At 44.7% G+C, this 16,775-nt stretch overlaps 1 protein-coding gene across 1 annotated transcript; it reads left to right on the forward strand.

Moving 5' to 3' along the window:
• The first annotated feature begins 15,976 nt into the window (after positions 1–15,976).
• On the forward strand, positions 15,977–16,486 carry LOC133903238 (secreted RxLR effector protein 161-like). The gene has a single exon (XM_062344549.1). It carries the CDS (start codon positions 15,977–15,979, stop codon positions 16,484–16,486), a length of 510 nt encoding a protein of 169 aa, XP_062200533.1.
• Positions 16,487–16,775: the final 289 nt, after the last annotated feature.

Here is a 16,775-nt window from a genome sequence, read left to right on the forward strand (position 1 = left end):
CACTCAAGTCTTCTGTGAACACCGGACACTCCGGTGTATACCGCAACTCCATCACCGGACTATCCGGTGACCGGTGAGTTATCTGAGCCATCCGAGCCTCTGCATCTCCTCTGCACAACATACTTCGGTGAAGCCTCCGGTGTGCACATCTTCATCACCAGACTATCCGGTGGGTTGTCTTCGGCCACCCGAGCCAATACAACCCTCTCTGGAAATATTACTCCGGTGAGATGATCTTCAGAGCACCGGACCTTCCGGTGAGGTCCCTGCATTCTCCCCTTTTTCAACAATGCTCCAGTGCTTGCCTCCGGTGTGTTCAAATCAATCACCGGGCTATCCGGTGGGGTCTTATGCTTCTTCCTCCTCTTTGCACTGTTCATTGTCCGGAGTGTGCACTTCCATAGCACCGGACCATCTAGCATAACACTTGTGTCCATTTTGCACACGTGTCACTAAGAAATACTCCGGTGTTTAGCAAACACTTGGCACCGGACCTTCCGGTGAGGTCAAATGCCTCTGGACACAATACTCCGGTGTGTTCAACTATGTGAACATCGGACCATCCGGTGTAGTCATTTTTCCTGGGACTTTTCCAATTCAACCAAACTTTGTCCCGGCTTCGATGGCTTCTTCATGTATTTCATCTATGACACCTACTAACATATATTCTTGGTAAACATGTTAGTCCTAATGACTATGTTGTCATTAATCACCAAAATCATAATTATAGCCTAATAGGGCCATTTTCGCTATAGTGGGTATCATGGTTGGAATCGAACACTAGGATGCACAGCAATCCAATCCATGACTCATCCCCACACAAAGATTGAATCTTGCAAAGAAACACCCAAAGATCAAAAGATGCACACCAGGTGAACAACTTCTCCAAGTTGATAGATTAGAGGCAAGGGAATTCAAAATCCAAGGTTTGTACTTAGTACGTGAATTTTATGCCTCTAACAATTAGAAGAATGACATCACCAAGGTGGAAAAATTCAGCTCAACCGCGAAAACAAAAATTGCAACCGGAGAATGAAAAACTTGCGAGCACGCAAGGGAACCAATAAAGGGAAATTAGAAGGAGGGGAATTCAAGCATATGCAAAAACATAATCTTCATTGCTCAAAATGATCAGCCCTATTTTTGGCGGGTTACAAGATTTTGCATACAAAAGCTCTCACCTAATACATAGGCTAAGCACTCCTCTCCCTCTCCTCTAAAATCCTAACACAAGGCTCTCAAAAGACTAGCACAAGAGGCTGAAGTGGCTGGTTCAACTCTTCCCATAGCCCTACCCCTCTATTTATAGGTCTAGAAAACTTGACCCCTAAGTTTCCTAGCTTGTTCCCAAAATACCCATCTCTTGTAGTACACTCCTACTTACCACCGGGGGTATTTTGGTCTATTTTCTTCTCCATTCATCAGACGGCCATGGCGCCTTCGCGACTTAGCTTCGCCTTGACGCAAGCTTCGCGATGGTGCCACGTACTCCTCAAGTCCTCCCGCGGTTTAGAGGCCAAAACGCAAAATCCTAGCACGCTTCTCAAAGCGTGACTCACCACCTTGCTTACACCTTAAGCAAGCGCTCCAATGTCGACACGTGTATTCCGTCTTGCGATCCTGACCGCCGGAAAGTCTCTCCCGCTCCCGATCCCTTAGGCCGCCTTATCACTTGAACCGACATCCCCTTCGCTTGACTTTGTCAACACGCCGTCTCTATCCATCTTCATATGCTTTGCTTGACCTCCACGTGTACCGCTAGGATCACCTTTGACTCCGCCAGGCCTCCTTGATCGTCTAGCACCAAACTCCCCGCTTGACCCTGATCACCCGCCGTCAACCGCCAAGTTGCATCCGTCACCTATACACCATGAGACAAGCAAACATATTTCTCCAACTCCAACTCCAGTTAGTTCAAAACCAAAATGCTCAATTGAAATCCCAAATCAATTCAAAGCACATCCCATTTGAATTCCAAACTCTGAAAAATCACAGAACCCAGAAGTTCCGGGTGAACCTCCGGGTGACCCCTCTCGGTTCGGATTTTTGCCACAACCTGGTAGTTCCAGACTCAACCCGAAAGTTCCGGATTCTGATGCACCCGGAAGTTCCGGGTCGGGGCTGGAAGTTCCGGATTCTGATGCACCTGGAAGTTCCTGGTTGGGGCCGGAAGTTCCGGGTTCTGGAGGGCCGGAAGTTCCGGATTCTGGACTGAACTTCTGGATTCTGGAACTAATTGAACTTCAAGCAAATCAAGCTCAAGCAATCAAAAACTCGACAAGCCAAATCGACAACATTGTCAATAACTAATCACACATTAAACAAGGCACATCTCAAACTAGGTTTCTCAATCTCCCCCTTGATGAGTGTATTGACAACCCTTAAAACACAAAGATTTTGGTTTGAAGAAGATAGGCTCATCCAAATGACCACAACTCAAGAAAGAGCAAAAATATGTCACTTGGCATAAGAAAGATTGCAAAAGGCCGAAGAGAGGCAAAGACAAGCCAAAAACCTTAAAAGAGCAAGAAAAGCTCAAAATCTCAAAATGAAATGCTCCTCCTCAATGAATGCACATTTTTCATTGTTCTCCCCCTTTGATGCATATTCACTTCTTTGTGCATATTCTTACCCTTTGACAATGCAAATATCAGGAACAAAACACAAATGCAATGCATGAACATGCAATCCTAATAAGCTTTCACAAGTATACCACAAAGCATTTGCAAAAGCTAGAAATGGCAAAGGGCTACGGAAAGTAGAAGATGGAGCTCATAATCGCACAAAGACTCAAAAACAGACAGTGACACAAGAACATGAAGCTTTACAAGCTAAACCCGAAGAATTGATTGGCGCATTTAATTTCACATAGCCGAATCATGTTCAAAGTAACCACCACATAAGCATCCACTCGTGCCGAGGCACTACAAGCATTAAGGACTAGCCAACTTCAATCTCAAACTAGGCAAATAAGCATTCATGATAGTAGGCTTTGCAAACGCTCATATATGAAATCAAGACTTAGTTAAATCAAGTGATTCAAATAAAATTGAGTAATTAAGCACATTTCTTTCATTTTTATCCTCAAGTGGCCTCTTATCCAAGCAAAGTATCGTACGACTGGGTACGGCAAACACCTTGAGGCTTCAAGACAACTATATTGGATCATATTTTAAGCACAAGAAAATTGATTTTTCAAGATAATTTAATTTTCACATATTATCAAGCTTGCACATGATCAAGTCAAGTAGTGTCTATGCGACACAAGGAACACATGTTCCCCCAAGGTTCTATCATGAGCTAAACATATGATAAAAACAGAAAATATAGTGCAATATTCCCCAATCCACCGTCTTGAATCAAGAAGTTCTAGAACAAGATATTTATCAAACTAGCTTTAACACAAGCATTGACTAAGCCTAAGCAATGACGAACATGGTGATCAAGAATGTAGCATTTCATAGTCTGTATGATTCATAAAATTTCCAAATTTCATCTTAAGAAAACCAAGTTTGCTTGAAATGTCCCATGTCAAAGCATCAAGAGGAACCTAAGATTAACATATTGCTCCGCACAACTACTCAACTTAGTTCAAATTCAAGTCTAGCAATCGAAAAAGACATACAAATCAAAGCTCAACTACTATGATTATCTTACATGGTGAGATGCAATGCAAATACAACAAAAGTAAGATAGAGTATGTACAATGGTAACTCCCCCTCACACAATGCCATAGGGATGGCACACTTCAATCTCTCCTCTCAAATAGGAAAATCTTGTTGCATCTAGAGGCTTGATGAAAATGTCGGCTACCTAGTGTTGGGTATCTATGTAGCTCAACTCAATATCTCCCTTCTCATTGTGATCTCTCAAGAAGTGGAATATCACATCTATATGTTTGGTTTTGGAATGTTGGACTGGGTTATTAGCTAAGATTATGACACTGGTGTTGTCACACAAAAGTGGCACACTCCTGAAATCCAACCTAAAGTCTCTCAAGGTAGAAACCATCCACAAAATCTGTGAGCAATAGCTAGTAGCAGCTACATATTCAGCTTCAGCAGTAGACTGCGCAACGCTAGACTGTTTGCGAGAAGACCAGCAAACAAGAAAAGTACCCAAGAAATGACAAGTACCGGAGGTACTCTTCCTGTCAATTCTACAACCAGCAAAATCCGCATCCGAAAAGCCCCGAAGAGAAAGCGAAGAGGATGCAGAAACAAAGACCATACTTGAGAGTGTGCTTGAGATACCTCAGAATGCGTTTCACCGCTTGGCGGTGAGACGTCCTTGGTGAAGCCTGAAAGCGAACACACAAGTAGACGACAAAATGGATGTCAGGTCTCGTCGCCGTCAGGTACAAAAGAAAGCCAATCATGCTCATGTACTCCCGCTGGTCCACTTCCTCGCCATCCTCATCTGGATCAAGCACGGTCGAGGTAGCCATCGGTGTCACCAAGGGCTTCACATCGCTCATGTCGAACTTCTTTAGCAAATCCTTGGTGTACTTCGTCTAGTGGACAAAAGTACCTTGCTTGCATTGCTTGATTTGCATCTAAGGAAGAAGTTGAGCTTGCCCATCATCGACATATCGAACTCTCTGCTCATAGTTTCTGCAAACTTGGCCACAAGTGCATGAGAAGAGCCACCAAAAATGATATCATGCACATAAATCTCAATAAGTAAGAAATCATTGTCATACCTGAGAGTGAACACAGTTTTATCAGCTGACCCAATCACATACCCATGCCCTAGCAAGAAAGACCTAAGCCTATCATACCAAGCCCTAGATGCCTGCTTAAGCCCATACAAAGTTTTCTGAAACTTGTATACTCTATTAGGGTATTTGGGGTGCTCAAAGCCTGGGGGTTACTTGATATAGACCTCTTCCTCTATGAAACCATTAAGAAAAGCACTCTTGACATCCATTTGGTACAACTTGAAACCCCGGGATGCCGCAAATGCAAGGAGGATCCTAATGGCTTCTAGTCTAGCTACCGGTACAAAAGTCTCTCCAAAGTCTATCCCCTCAACCTGAGTGAAACCTTGAGCCACTAGTCTAGCCTTATTTCTCACTACAGACCCGTCCTCCCCCTGTTTGTTTTTAAAACCCATTTGGTTCCTATGGTGTGAACATTTGGGGGTGGCTCTACTAGGACCCAAACTTAGTTTCTCTCAAAGTTTTCAAGCTCTTCATGCATGACATTGACCCAATTCGAATCAGATAAAGCATGTCCAACATCATGGGGCTCGAAAGAAACAACGAATGCAGAATCAGTGAAATGAGCATGAGAACCAGATTTGGACCTCGTTACCCTCTCACCAAGGTCTTCGATCATCAGCTGTGGGGGATGTCACCGCTGAATGTGTTGAGGGGCTTCGCGCTGCGAGATGACCTCCCCCTTAAACACTGCTGGTGCAGGCTCGAAAGCAGCTGAAGTGGAAGTAGAGGCTGTAGGACCCTCTGCCGGTGTTGAAGAGGTAGGAACCAGCTCGGGAGCGAGTGTGGTAGTAGCAATTAGTGGATCATCCTCATCCTCCCAAAGAGCTGGAAGGTCGGCATCCAAGAAAATTCTTTCACTAATCTCATGATCACCTGCACACTCAAAAGAAGCACTAGCACAAGGGATTGATTCATCAAAGGTCACATCATAGGACTCTAAGATGGTGTTAGTGTCAAGATTAAAGATCCTATAAGAATGACCATGAAGAGAATACCCTAAGAAAATATCATCTGAAGAGTACGACTCAAACTTGTCAAGATTGCCACGCTTTATGATGAAACACCGACAACCAAAGACTCTCAAATGCGAAACCTTTGGCTTCCTCCCAAAGCGTAACTCATAAGAAGTCAAATTCAAGATCGAACGCAAGAAAATCCGATTGGAGATGTAGCATATTATGCTAATGGCCTCAGCCCAAAACTTCCTAAGAGTCCTATGCTCATCGAGCATCGTCTTAGCCATCTACACCAAAGTGCGATTCTTCCTCTCAACCACGCCATTCTGCTGAGGAACGCGTGGGGCAGAAAATTGATGCTCAATGTCATGTTCAAGACAGAAATCATCAAAGAGATAGTTCTTGAACTCGGTGCTATTATCACTGCGAATTGCTTTCAATGCACCAGGAAGTTTCTTGAACAATCTCAAAGCCAAGCTCCGAAAGTGTGAGAACACTTCATCCTTGCTTACAAGAAAGAAGACCCAAGAGTAACGAGAGTAATCATCAACAATGACAAGTACATACCACTTTCCACCCATCGAACGAACCCGGGAAGGACCAACAATGTCCATATGGAGAAGTTCTCCCGATCATTCAGTCATCACCAGATTGACTGGTGGGTGAGAGGCAGCAACCATGTTGCCATGCCGACAAGGAGCACAAACAAGGTTCTTCTCAAACTTGAGCTTGGGCAATCCTCGGATCAAGCCTATGGCACTCAAACGAGAAAGCAAATCAAATCTTATATGCTCTAGTCTCCTATACCATATCCAAAGCTTAGAAGAAGGTTGAGCAATCAAACAACGAGAAGAACCAAGAGACTCAGAAAAATCAGCTCCAAAAACTCTCCCAACTCTGGAAATCTTACAAATCAAAGTGCTAGAAGAATCAAGAACTCGAGAAGTATCACATTTGAAATGCACTTTCATGTCCTCATCTAGCAACTAAGATACAAAGAGAAGATTGTATCCCAGATGCTCCACCAAAGCCACATCCTTGAGAGTAAAACTCTCATTCACCCTTACCATACCTTTGGCTTTCATCCTTCCTTTCCGATCATCCCCAAAAGTGATGTACTCATTTCGCTTCATCGGGGTGAGGCTGGAGAACCATGATGCATCTCCGGTCATATGGCACGAACAACCAGAGTCGATGAGCCACTTGTTCTCCAGGCCTCGACCTACCACCTACATCAGATAAGACAAGCTCGAGTGCTCAGTGCTGGGGTGAGTAAGAAACTTCCTGGGAATCCAGCACCGAGACACTCGAGGAGCAGAGGTAAAAGCAGGTGTATGCAGATCAACACTAGCACGCTGGGGGCGAGATCCATGACGAGGAAAACGTTGTCCGCCAAAGCGCTGGGACTCAAAGCCTCTTACACGTGGACCAAAACCATATGAGTCATGGTAAAATCCACGCTGGGCACCGCCTCTAGGAGAAAACTGAGGAGCGCTAGAAACACGCAAGTACGAGCGAGAAAAAGGCTCATGTACACTAACAAAGGGGCGGTACATGTCCCGGGTACTCCACTCCCACTCACGTTGCTCATCTCTCCTACGGCGAAAGCAAAATCCAACCAAGTGGCCCTCTCTCTGGCAGTAGGTGCAATGGTAGCGTCTCTCAGGAACTCGATTACGGTCACTTTGGACTCTCTCACAGGAACTCTCACCTTAGGTTGTGGAGCTTTCTTAGCTTGTGGTGCTGGATTCTTCTTGGCAGGCTGTGGTGTGGGTTTCTTCTTGATGGGTTGTGTTGTGGCATTGATTTTGGACTTCTCAGCTTCTAGGGTAGTAGGTGTGGTGAAAACAGTCTTATTATCCCCATGGTAAGCAACCCTCTCAAAACCCAACCCAAGAGCCAAATCCGCCTTGTCAGCACACATCTTGGTCTTGGTCAAGATCAAATTCATCTTTCCCTTGCCCTCTGAGTACTTCTCCACTAGAGAAAGGAGGTACTCATTCTTATCCAAGAGTTTTTGAACTTGCCCTCTAACCCAGCTGATCAAACCGGCTCTGATACCAATTGTAAGACTGGGAACGGTGACTAGAGGGGGTGAATAGGCGCCTCAACAAATTTCTTGCGAAATAGATAGCCTTCTCCTATTTGTCACCCAACACACCTCAAAAGAGAATCAACACAAAGCAGAACACAAATGTAGCGGAAACTCTGCACGCAACCAGGAAGTTTCGGATGTTCCGGGTGAACCTCCGGACAGGGTTCTCTGTCTCTGTTTGAATAACTAATCCGAAAGTTCCAGATTGAGACCGGATATTCTGGGTTCAACAGAATAGTGCTCGAAAATTCAAAATCCGGGCTTGAAGATCCAACAAAAGGTGGGTCTCATGGAATCGAACACTAGATTCCACAACAATCCAATCCATGACTCATCCCTACACAAAGACTGAATCTTGCAAAGAAACACCCAAAGATCAAAAGATGCACACCGGGTGAACAACTTCTCCAATTTGATAGATTAGAGTCAAGGGAATTCAAAACCCAAGATTTGTACTTAGTACGTGAATTTTATGCCTCTAACAACTAGAAGAACGACATCACCAAGGTGGAAAAATTCAGCTCAACCACGAAAACGAAAATTGCAACCGGGGAATGAAAAACTTGCGAGCATGCAAGGGAACCAATAGAGGGAAACTAGAAGGAAGGGAGTTGAAACATATGCAAAAACATAATCTTCATTGCTCAAAACGATCAGCCCTATTTTCGGCATATTACAAGATTTTGCATACAAAAGCTCTCACATAATACATAGGCTAAGCACTCCTCTCCCTCTCCTCTAAAACCCTAACACAAGGCTCTCAAAAGACTAGCACAAGAGGCTCAAGTGGCTAGTTCAACTCTTCCCATAGCCATACCCCTCTATTTATAGGTCTAGAAAACTTGACCCCTAAGTTTCCTAGCTTATTTCCAAAATACCCCTCTCTTGTAGTACACTCCTACTTACCACCAAGGGTATTTTGGTCTATTTTCTTCTTCATTCATCGGACGGCCATGACTCCTTCGCGACTTAGCTTCGCCTCGACGCAAGCTTTGCGATGGTGCCACGTACTCCTCAAGTCCTCCCGCGGTTTAGAGGCCAAAACGCAAAATCCTAGCACGCTTCTCAAAGCGTGACTCACCACCTTGCTTACACCTTAAGCAAGCGCTCCGATGTCGACATGTGTACTCCTTTTTACGATTCTGATCGCCGGCAAGTCTCTCCCGCTCCCGATCCCTCGGGCCGCCTTGTCACTTGCTCCGGCCTCCCCTTCGCTTGACTTTGTTAACACGCCGTCTCTATCCATCTTCATATGCTTTGCTTGACCTCCACGTGTACCGCTAGGATCACCCTTGACTCCGTCCGACCTCCTTGATCGTCTGGCATCAAACTCCCTACTTGACCCCAATCACCCACCGTCAACCGCCGAGTTGCATCCTCACCTGCACACTATGAGACAAGCAAATATATTTCTCCAACTCCAACTCCAGTTAGTTCAAAACCAAAATGCTCAATTGAAATCCCAAATTAATTCAAAACACATCCCATTTGAATTCCAAACTCTGAAAAATCACAGAACCCAGAAGTTCCGGGTGAACCTCCGGGTGACCCCTCTCGGTTCCGATTTTCACCACAACCCGGAAGTTCCGGACTCAACCCGAAAGTTCCAGATTCTGATGCACCCGGAAGTTCTAGGTAGGGGTCGGAAGTTCCGGATTCTGATGCACTCAGAAGTTCCGGATTCTGGACTGAACTTCCGGATTCTGGAACTAATTGAACTTCAAGCAAATCAAGCTCTAGCAATCAAAAACTCGACAAACTAAATCGACAATATTATCAATCACTCATCACTCATCACTCGTTAATCAAGGCACATCTCAAGCTAGGTTTCTCAGAATTGGATCAGTTTTTTTGTTCCAACCGAGGACAATAAACTAATTGAGCAAGTGCAGAGTTGGCAAGAGCACAGGCCAGGAGACTAATGTAACCACTGCACTATGCTATAAACAAAGCACGAGAAAAGCTGTAGAGGATAAGCAGGGCACATTTTTCTCTATATTTTTTATTTGATGCGGGTCCCACTAATCGCTTTGTATATTGGAGCTGACGAACCAAACTTGTGTTCGCTTTCTATGCGAGGAGGCCTGTCGGCCAGGACGAAATGGGGTGGGAGTTGCCGTCTATGCGAGCGAGTTTTTATTATTTTTCACAAGCTTTTCAGGAAGCAGGCAAATGGCCTGGCAGCATTCAAGCACAAACCTCAAGACCTGGTGTTTCTTTGGCTCAGGATGATGTAATAGGCTAAGGTGGGTTCAGAATTATGGTTTTGCGCTGTAAAAGCTGGTACTCAGTGAACGGTGCTGTAAACGTTTTGTCCGTTGCAATGCAATCAGACCGGGGCACCGTTCCTTGAAATCTAAACAAAACCCTTTTTCGTTTGAGGGAACTAAGAAGATAGTTGCCGCCGGGGTGTTTCACTGTGAGCGTCCCAAGGTCTCTAGTCCGCGAGATGGGCTTTGATAGGCGGTCCGCCAAATAGCAATCATGAAGGGACTGTCTACCTGGTATGGAGCTAATCTTACTACTCTAAACGCGTCGCATTCGAGCGCTCTGGCCATATCCGTCCGATTCGACCACAGGCAACTCTGGATCGTGGGATATGGCCTGCTCGCCCTGCACCACCTTGCACTCTTCCAGAGGCTTGGACCAGCTTCAACTTCCTCTTGACCCCGCGGGCTGCCACCTCCTCGTGCCCCGCTGACGCCCCCAGGGAAACTCCCGTTCCTCCTCCTACCTCCTCTCGCCCCCGCACGCTACCGCCTCCTCGCGCCCCACCAAGACCCGCAAGGGAAACTCCTTCCCGCTCCTTGCCGTCCCCATCCCCATGGACGACGCCACCGTGGCACCACCCTGCGTACGCGACGCCCCCTCCACCTTTCTTCACCAGGTCCAGCTCTCTCTTCCACCTCCTCGCCCGCCCCCTCTCCTCGTTACAATCATCCTATGCCTACCACCCTTCCCGCGGTGGCGCCGCCGCCACCCCCAACCATATCCACTAACCCTAGCAGCCGCAGTGGGTGCCGCCACGTCACTCTCCTGCTCTCCGTTCTCCATTGGCACGTTTCCAACAACAAAAAATAGCAGATCCTTGTGAGAGGAGAAGCTGTGGTGTGCTTGTGGCTCTAATAGAATCAGAGATAGGTCCGTTCTCCTCAGCGGTTCTTATTTCCATTTTTACTTAAACCTCATCTCTTAGTCCTAATCTAAAATTCTGTTTGTGGCTGATGTTGCTCAGGATTTGAAAGGGGTTGTTTTCAATCACCACCCACACCAGTTCACGTTTCCCACCCACTTAGTCACCTGAGTAGCGAAGTACGTTCGGGAAACATTTTTTGATTTATTTGGTATGTAAACATCAAGTTCTCACTACTTAGAAAACATAGCTTTAGCAACACATTTCTGTAACACATTTTTCAATGTGTTACAAAGGAATATTGCAGCAACACGTCAAACGTGTTATAAAAGTAGGCTGTAACACGTGCATCATGAGATTCAAAAAGGTGTTGAAATAAAACGGGTACAAGAACACATAGAAAGGTGGTTACAAAAAGAAGTGCTATAGGAACACATAATATGCAGAAAAGCTATAGAAAATGTGTTACAAAAAGAAGCACTATAAGAACACATAATATGCAGAAAAACTATAGAAAATGTGTTACAAAAAGAAGCGCTATAGTAACATATAATATGCAGGAAAGCTATGTGAAAAAAAATAGGAAGAACTATTCATGATAAGACATAATAGTGCAGTGGTAGTACACTTTGCTTGCTAGGGAGGCATCCTGGATGTTTCTCACCAGTTGCTTTTTTCCCCTAAAAAATGAATATGTTACTACTACCTATAATAACATATATCATATGTGTTACTATAGTTTAGTTGTAACACATTTTATTATATATAGGAACAACTATTATGTGCGATAATAGATCCTACTGTAGTAACATAAGCAACAAAAACACATATCAAATATGTTACTATAAACCTCTACACATTTATTGATATATATTAACACATATGTGTTACTACATCCCTATCCTGACGTAGTGTCTCTGCCCCTGGATTAGCGTAATATGGATAGAGAGCGACCAGGCGAGTGCATCTTATTACACGTTGCCCATGCTAGCCTTTATTTGATGATTTTAAGTAGCGATTAATGGTTATAGTTGTTTGTCAATGCATACTTTTGTGATCTATGTTCACTTGTTGTATTACTGTGCTGGCAAAGTCTTACTTAATGATTCCCATCTCAACTGACAGATTTTAAATGGCATGCCTTTTTGTCTCGAAAGTGTTCTACCAAAATGGGACTTCAATCCTGCTGGGAAATAATCTTCCATGAATGGATCCGTGACCGGACGTATAAAATTGCCTACCACTTGACTAGGTAATTCTTTTGTTATATATTCACATGCATCCATCATTTAGGTTGATGCAATTTGTGATTGGAGTATATGCCAAGTCTCTAGGCATAAATATATAAACACTACAAATTTTCTCTTAGTTTTGCAGCTCCACTAGACTTGAGGCAATATTTTTATAGTTTTTCGGTGATTTCAGAAACATCTATATCTTAGTTAGCCGCAAATGACTTCTACCAATTACTCGATTATATGGTAAGATATAGCGAAACTTTGTGTCCATTTAAGCTGATTTACCGAACTAGGTGTTCATCTTACATGCCATTACATTGCACAGTTTGAGGATAAAGGTTTGCGGAAAATGTGAGTACATAACTATTTTACAAAATGTTATTGAATATCAGCCTTTGTTCAAAAAAGTTGTTCAGTATTGTTGGTTCAGTGTTTTTTTCCACTTTATATTGGATCGTTGTCTCCAAATATAGATTTTCACTTAGACAGAAGGGAGGATGGGATTGGCTTTGTTTTGAAAAGGATCATATAGGCTATGTGGTTGGCAAGATATTTTCGAGAAAAAATTGGTCCCCTTTTCAGCTCTATATTTACCATGTTTCTCTTTCTGTAATGTCCTAATGCAAAGTTATGCATTTGAACACAATACAGTTGACGTGTACTGTGATTTCCATAGTAGTGCCATCTATGTTTTGCATTGTGTTCTTAATGAATTAACATGGAATTTCAGGGATCAGATGGCAGATGTTGCTGCTACCTTTGGAATGCTTTTTTGTAAGGGGCTGTTTTCAAGATTATTATTATCAGCCTACACTAGGATGCATAGCTTCAAAACATATTGAGAAAGGCTCAGATAGACAACATGCAGGAGCATATGTTTAAGGAGGAGATAAAGGCATGTCTCAAAGAGGTATGCTAGCACTTTTTCTACCTGTTAATTTGATGCCGTAATTTTCTGTTTTGTTGGTTAACTAGCTCATGTGGCCTCATGTAGCCTTACGACAAGAATTGGTGTTGGTTGCTGTGCTCCTGCAACCTATTCCTCTCCTGAATAAACTGGGATACCAGAGCAGAAAAAACATTGTCTGTGATCTATGTAAGAGTCTAGAAACGTGAGTTCATTGGTTCCTAACATATACATGTCCAATTTATGTTAGTTCCTGTGCTGGCCTTTTAAATTTAGCTCATACAGTAGGATCTCTGCCCCAAGAGTGCAGCCTTCAAGATTGCATTCCCATGCTACTGTATACCAATTTCATTTAGTTAAGAATCCTTTCATGCCTGAGGTTCCAACAAAAGGTTAAATTTATAAGTGAATTTGGCTGATACTTTAGGTTCGGATAAAATGCTAATCATAGAGCTTTTACATGATAGTTTGCTTGCTATGGTACATATCTTTGGCCTTTTTTGTGTGCCCTCATCTAATCTGTTATGTAAGGAAGCAGAGCTCAATCCATGCCAAATTCCTCAATAAGCCTTGAATCTTCTGTCGCTTCTTTTTTATCCATTACTCATTGAAATTTTTTCACAATCTGTTTGAATGAAACTTGTGTTTTCTCCTTTTTACCTTCTGATGGTACTTGCGACTGTCCTGTACAGATCATGCTTGCTACGCTGAAGCTCTGATGTTTCTGAAAAAGGTTCCGGTAATCGGTAGAATGAAGCAATTCAGGGCAATGGACAAGGTTAAGAAGATTGCTTTGAAGGTAACCAAATGTTCTGAATTTGAAGCATTTCTTTTCTCTTGCTAAGCATTCCGGTCCTTGATACATGATACATGTTGGCATTGCTTCTTCTATAATCAGGTTGTCGCAGAGAACTTGTCAGAGGAAGAGATCATGTGCTTAAAAGAAGTGTTCAAATCGTTGGATACTGATAACAGCGGGACCATAACTTTGGAAGAATTAAGAACTGGTTTACCAAAGGTTGGTACCAAAATTTTGGAATCAGAAATAAGGCAGTTTATGGAGGCGGTAAGTTCATATCTTGTAGCCTTAATGTTTTACTTTGACATTTTAGTTACCTCTTCCTGTCTCTGTATGCTTCTCTTATTGGCATGGTGTGATGCAACAGTGGGGTGATTGAAAGTTGCTTATTTCACTCTATTCTGCTGTTAGGGTAAACATGCACCAGGAGAATAGCCGGACGGTGTCAGCTGCTAGGTGAGGGATCAGAGATACCAGGTTCCGAATCCAGTGTTCTTTGCGTCACGGTGAGCTACTTGATATACCTAGTGACCAGGGAGGTGCTTCACTAGGTCTTCAAACCGTATGGAGTTGAGGAGGTGCAGTTGTTCGTGGTGACAACACATGTGGAGGTGCTTGTCCGGTTCCTGTCAGCACACAACGCACTCCACGGGCACTCCACGGGAGCTACATCTATGATGGTTGTTGCCGGTTGGACATCCAGCACATGCAACCAACACCAGCACCTTCGCCAACAACAAGCTTGCCAAGTTTTGATTCCAGCAAGGGCGCTAGCTCTATGGCCATAGAGACCTACAGAAGAGCATGCAGCAACAGATTGATGCTTTGGTGCAGCAGAGCATGCAACAACAGATTGGCGCTTTGGCACAGCAGATGACCGCCATGTCTTCGTAGCTAGCGGTCATCAACAAGCGGTCGCTGGACACCACACGTCAATTTGCCGCATTGCAACACGGTTAGTCATCCAATTCTACAGCTTCCTCTTCGGTGGCGACTTTTCCTGTGGTTACAAGCGACACTCCGGCGGCAACCCTCCCAGCAATCACTGTGTTGGTTCATCTTGCTGCGGTGGTGGCAAAGGCGTGCGACGGTTTCGAGCAGAAGGAGTTTGGTGGTACCTGGATTCTTGGCCGGTGCGCACACAATGCGGAGGCAGAGCCCGTTCGGCTTCGAGACGGGGTCGGCGGCCATGTGTGGGTCACCGAGGTGGAAGAATACGGTGGCGGTTGGACGTTGAACCTGCCAATTCAGCAACGACATCATGTGGAGTGGGCCTGCTCGTTTGGTCACGGAGGCAAATGGGGTCGGCGTGCGATGAAGTTATGATGAATGAAGTGACCTTCGCTAAGATTGAGTGGGATCAGGCTTGGCACCATGCTATGATGAATGAAGTGGAGTCCATGGAGGAGAACCGGATGTGGCAACTCGTCGATTTGCTATCTGGTCACTGGCCCATTGGCTTGAAGTGGGTATTCAAGCTTAAGAAGGACTCCACTTGCACAGTCGTAAAGCACAAGGCCTGTCTGGTGGTGAAGGGCTATATACAGCGGCATGGCATCGATTTTGAGGAGGTGTTCATGACTGTTGCACGTCTTGAATCAGTCCGTTTGCTGCTCGCCATTGCCGCACATGGAGAGTAGCATGTGCATCACATGGACGTGAAGTCTGCTTTTCTCAAATGGTGAGCTTCAAGAGGAGGTTTACGTCTCCCAACCACCTAGTTTTTCCATCGACAGGAAGGAACACAAGATGTTCAAGCTCAGGAAGGCCCTATATGGGCTGCGACAGGCACCCAGAGCTTGGAACACCAAGCTAGATTGCTGCATTCTCTCTCTCGGGTTCAAGCAGAGCACGTCTGAACACGCTGTCTATGCTCATGGCGATAGTACCGCATACCTCCTGGCAGGTGTTTATGTTGATGATCTTATCATCACCGGAAGAAGTGCATCGAAGACCAACAAGTTCAAGTCTCAAATGAAGTCTTAGTTCAAGCTGACTGATCTTGGGTTGCTTAGCCTGTACCTTGGCATTGAGGTGTGGCATAGTAGCGTTGGGATTGTGCTGACCCAGACAGCGTACTCTGAAAAAGGCAGGAATGGGTGACTGAAACCCATGTCACGTTCCCATGGAGCCTTGGTTCAAGCTAAATAAGGAAAGCTCGTCGCCTCCCATTGATGCAACTAAATATCGTAGTCTCATTGGCAGCCTGCGCTATCTAGTGCACACTCGACCAGACATTGCCTTCTCCATCAGAAATGTGAGCCGCTTCATGGAATCGCTATCGACCGAGCACCTTGCTACTGTGAAGAGGGTGCTCATGTACTTGGCTGGAACCCTAGATTTTGGGTGCCGGTTTGCAAGAATGACAGACGAACCATGGTTGATTGGCCATAGCGACAGCAACATGGACACACACAAGAGCATGACTGGAGTACTGTTCTTCTTTGGCCCGAGCCAGGTCAGTTTGCAGTCGCAGAAGCAGAAGGTTGTAGCTCTTTCTTCATGCGAAGCAGAATATATCGCGGTGGCATTGGCAGCATGCCAAGGTTTTTGGCTCACACCTCTGCTCAGCGTGCTGAAGGATGAAGAACCGCAACCTGTTGAGCTACGGGTGGACAACAAGTCTGCTATCTGATTAAGTAAGAATGCCGCTTTCCTTGATCACAGTAAGCATATCGATATTCGTTACCATTACATAAGAGAATGCGAGGAGAACGGGAAGATCAAAACTGAGTTCATCAGTACAGACAGTTAGTTGGCTGACATTCTGACGAAGGTGTAGGATCGAGAGTGGCGACTAGAGGGGAGGTGAATAGGCACCTCAACAATTTCTTGCAAAATAGATGGCATTTTCCTATTTTAATCACCCAACGCACCTCAAACCTTGAGCGGAAGCAAAATATTCAGAGAGACAAAGCAAGATG

The sequence above is a fragment of the Phragmites australis genome, chromosome 21, assembly GCF_958298935.1.
Source record: "Phragmites australis chromosome 21, lpPhrAust1.1, whole genome shotgun sequence".
Lineage (NCBI taxonomy): Eukaryota > Viridiplantae > Streptophyta > Magnoliopsida > Poales > Poaceae > Phragmites > Phragmites australis.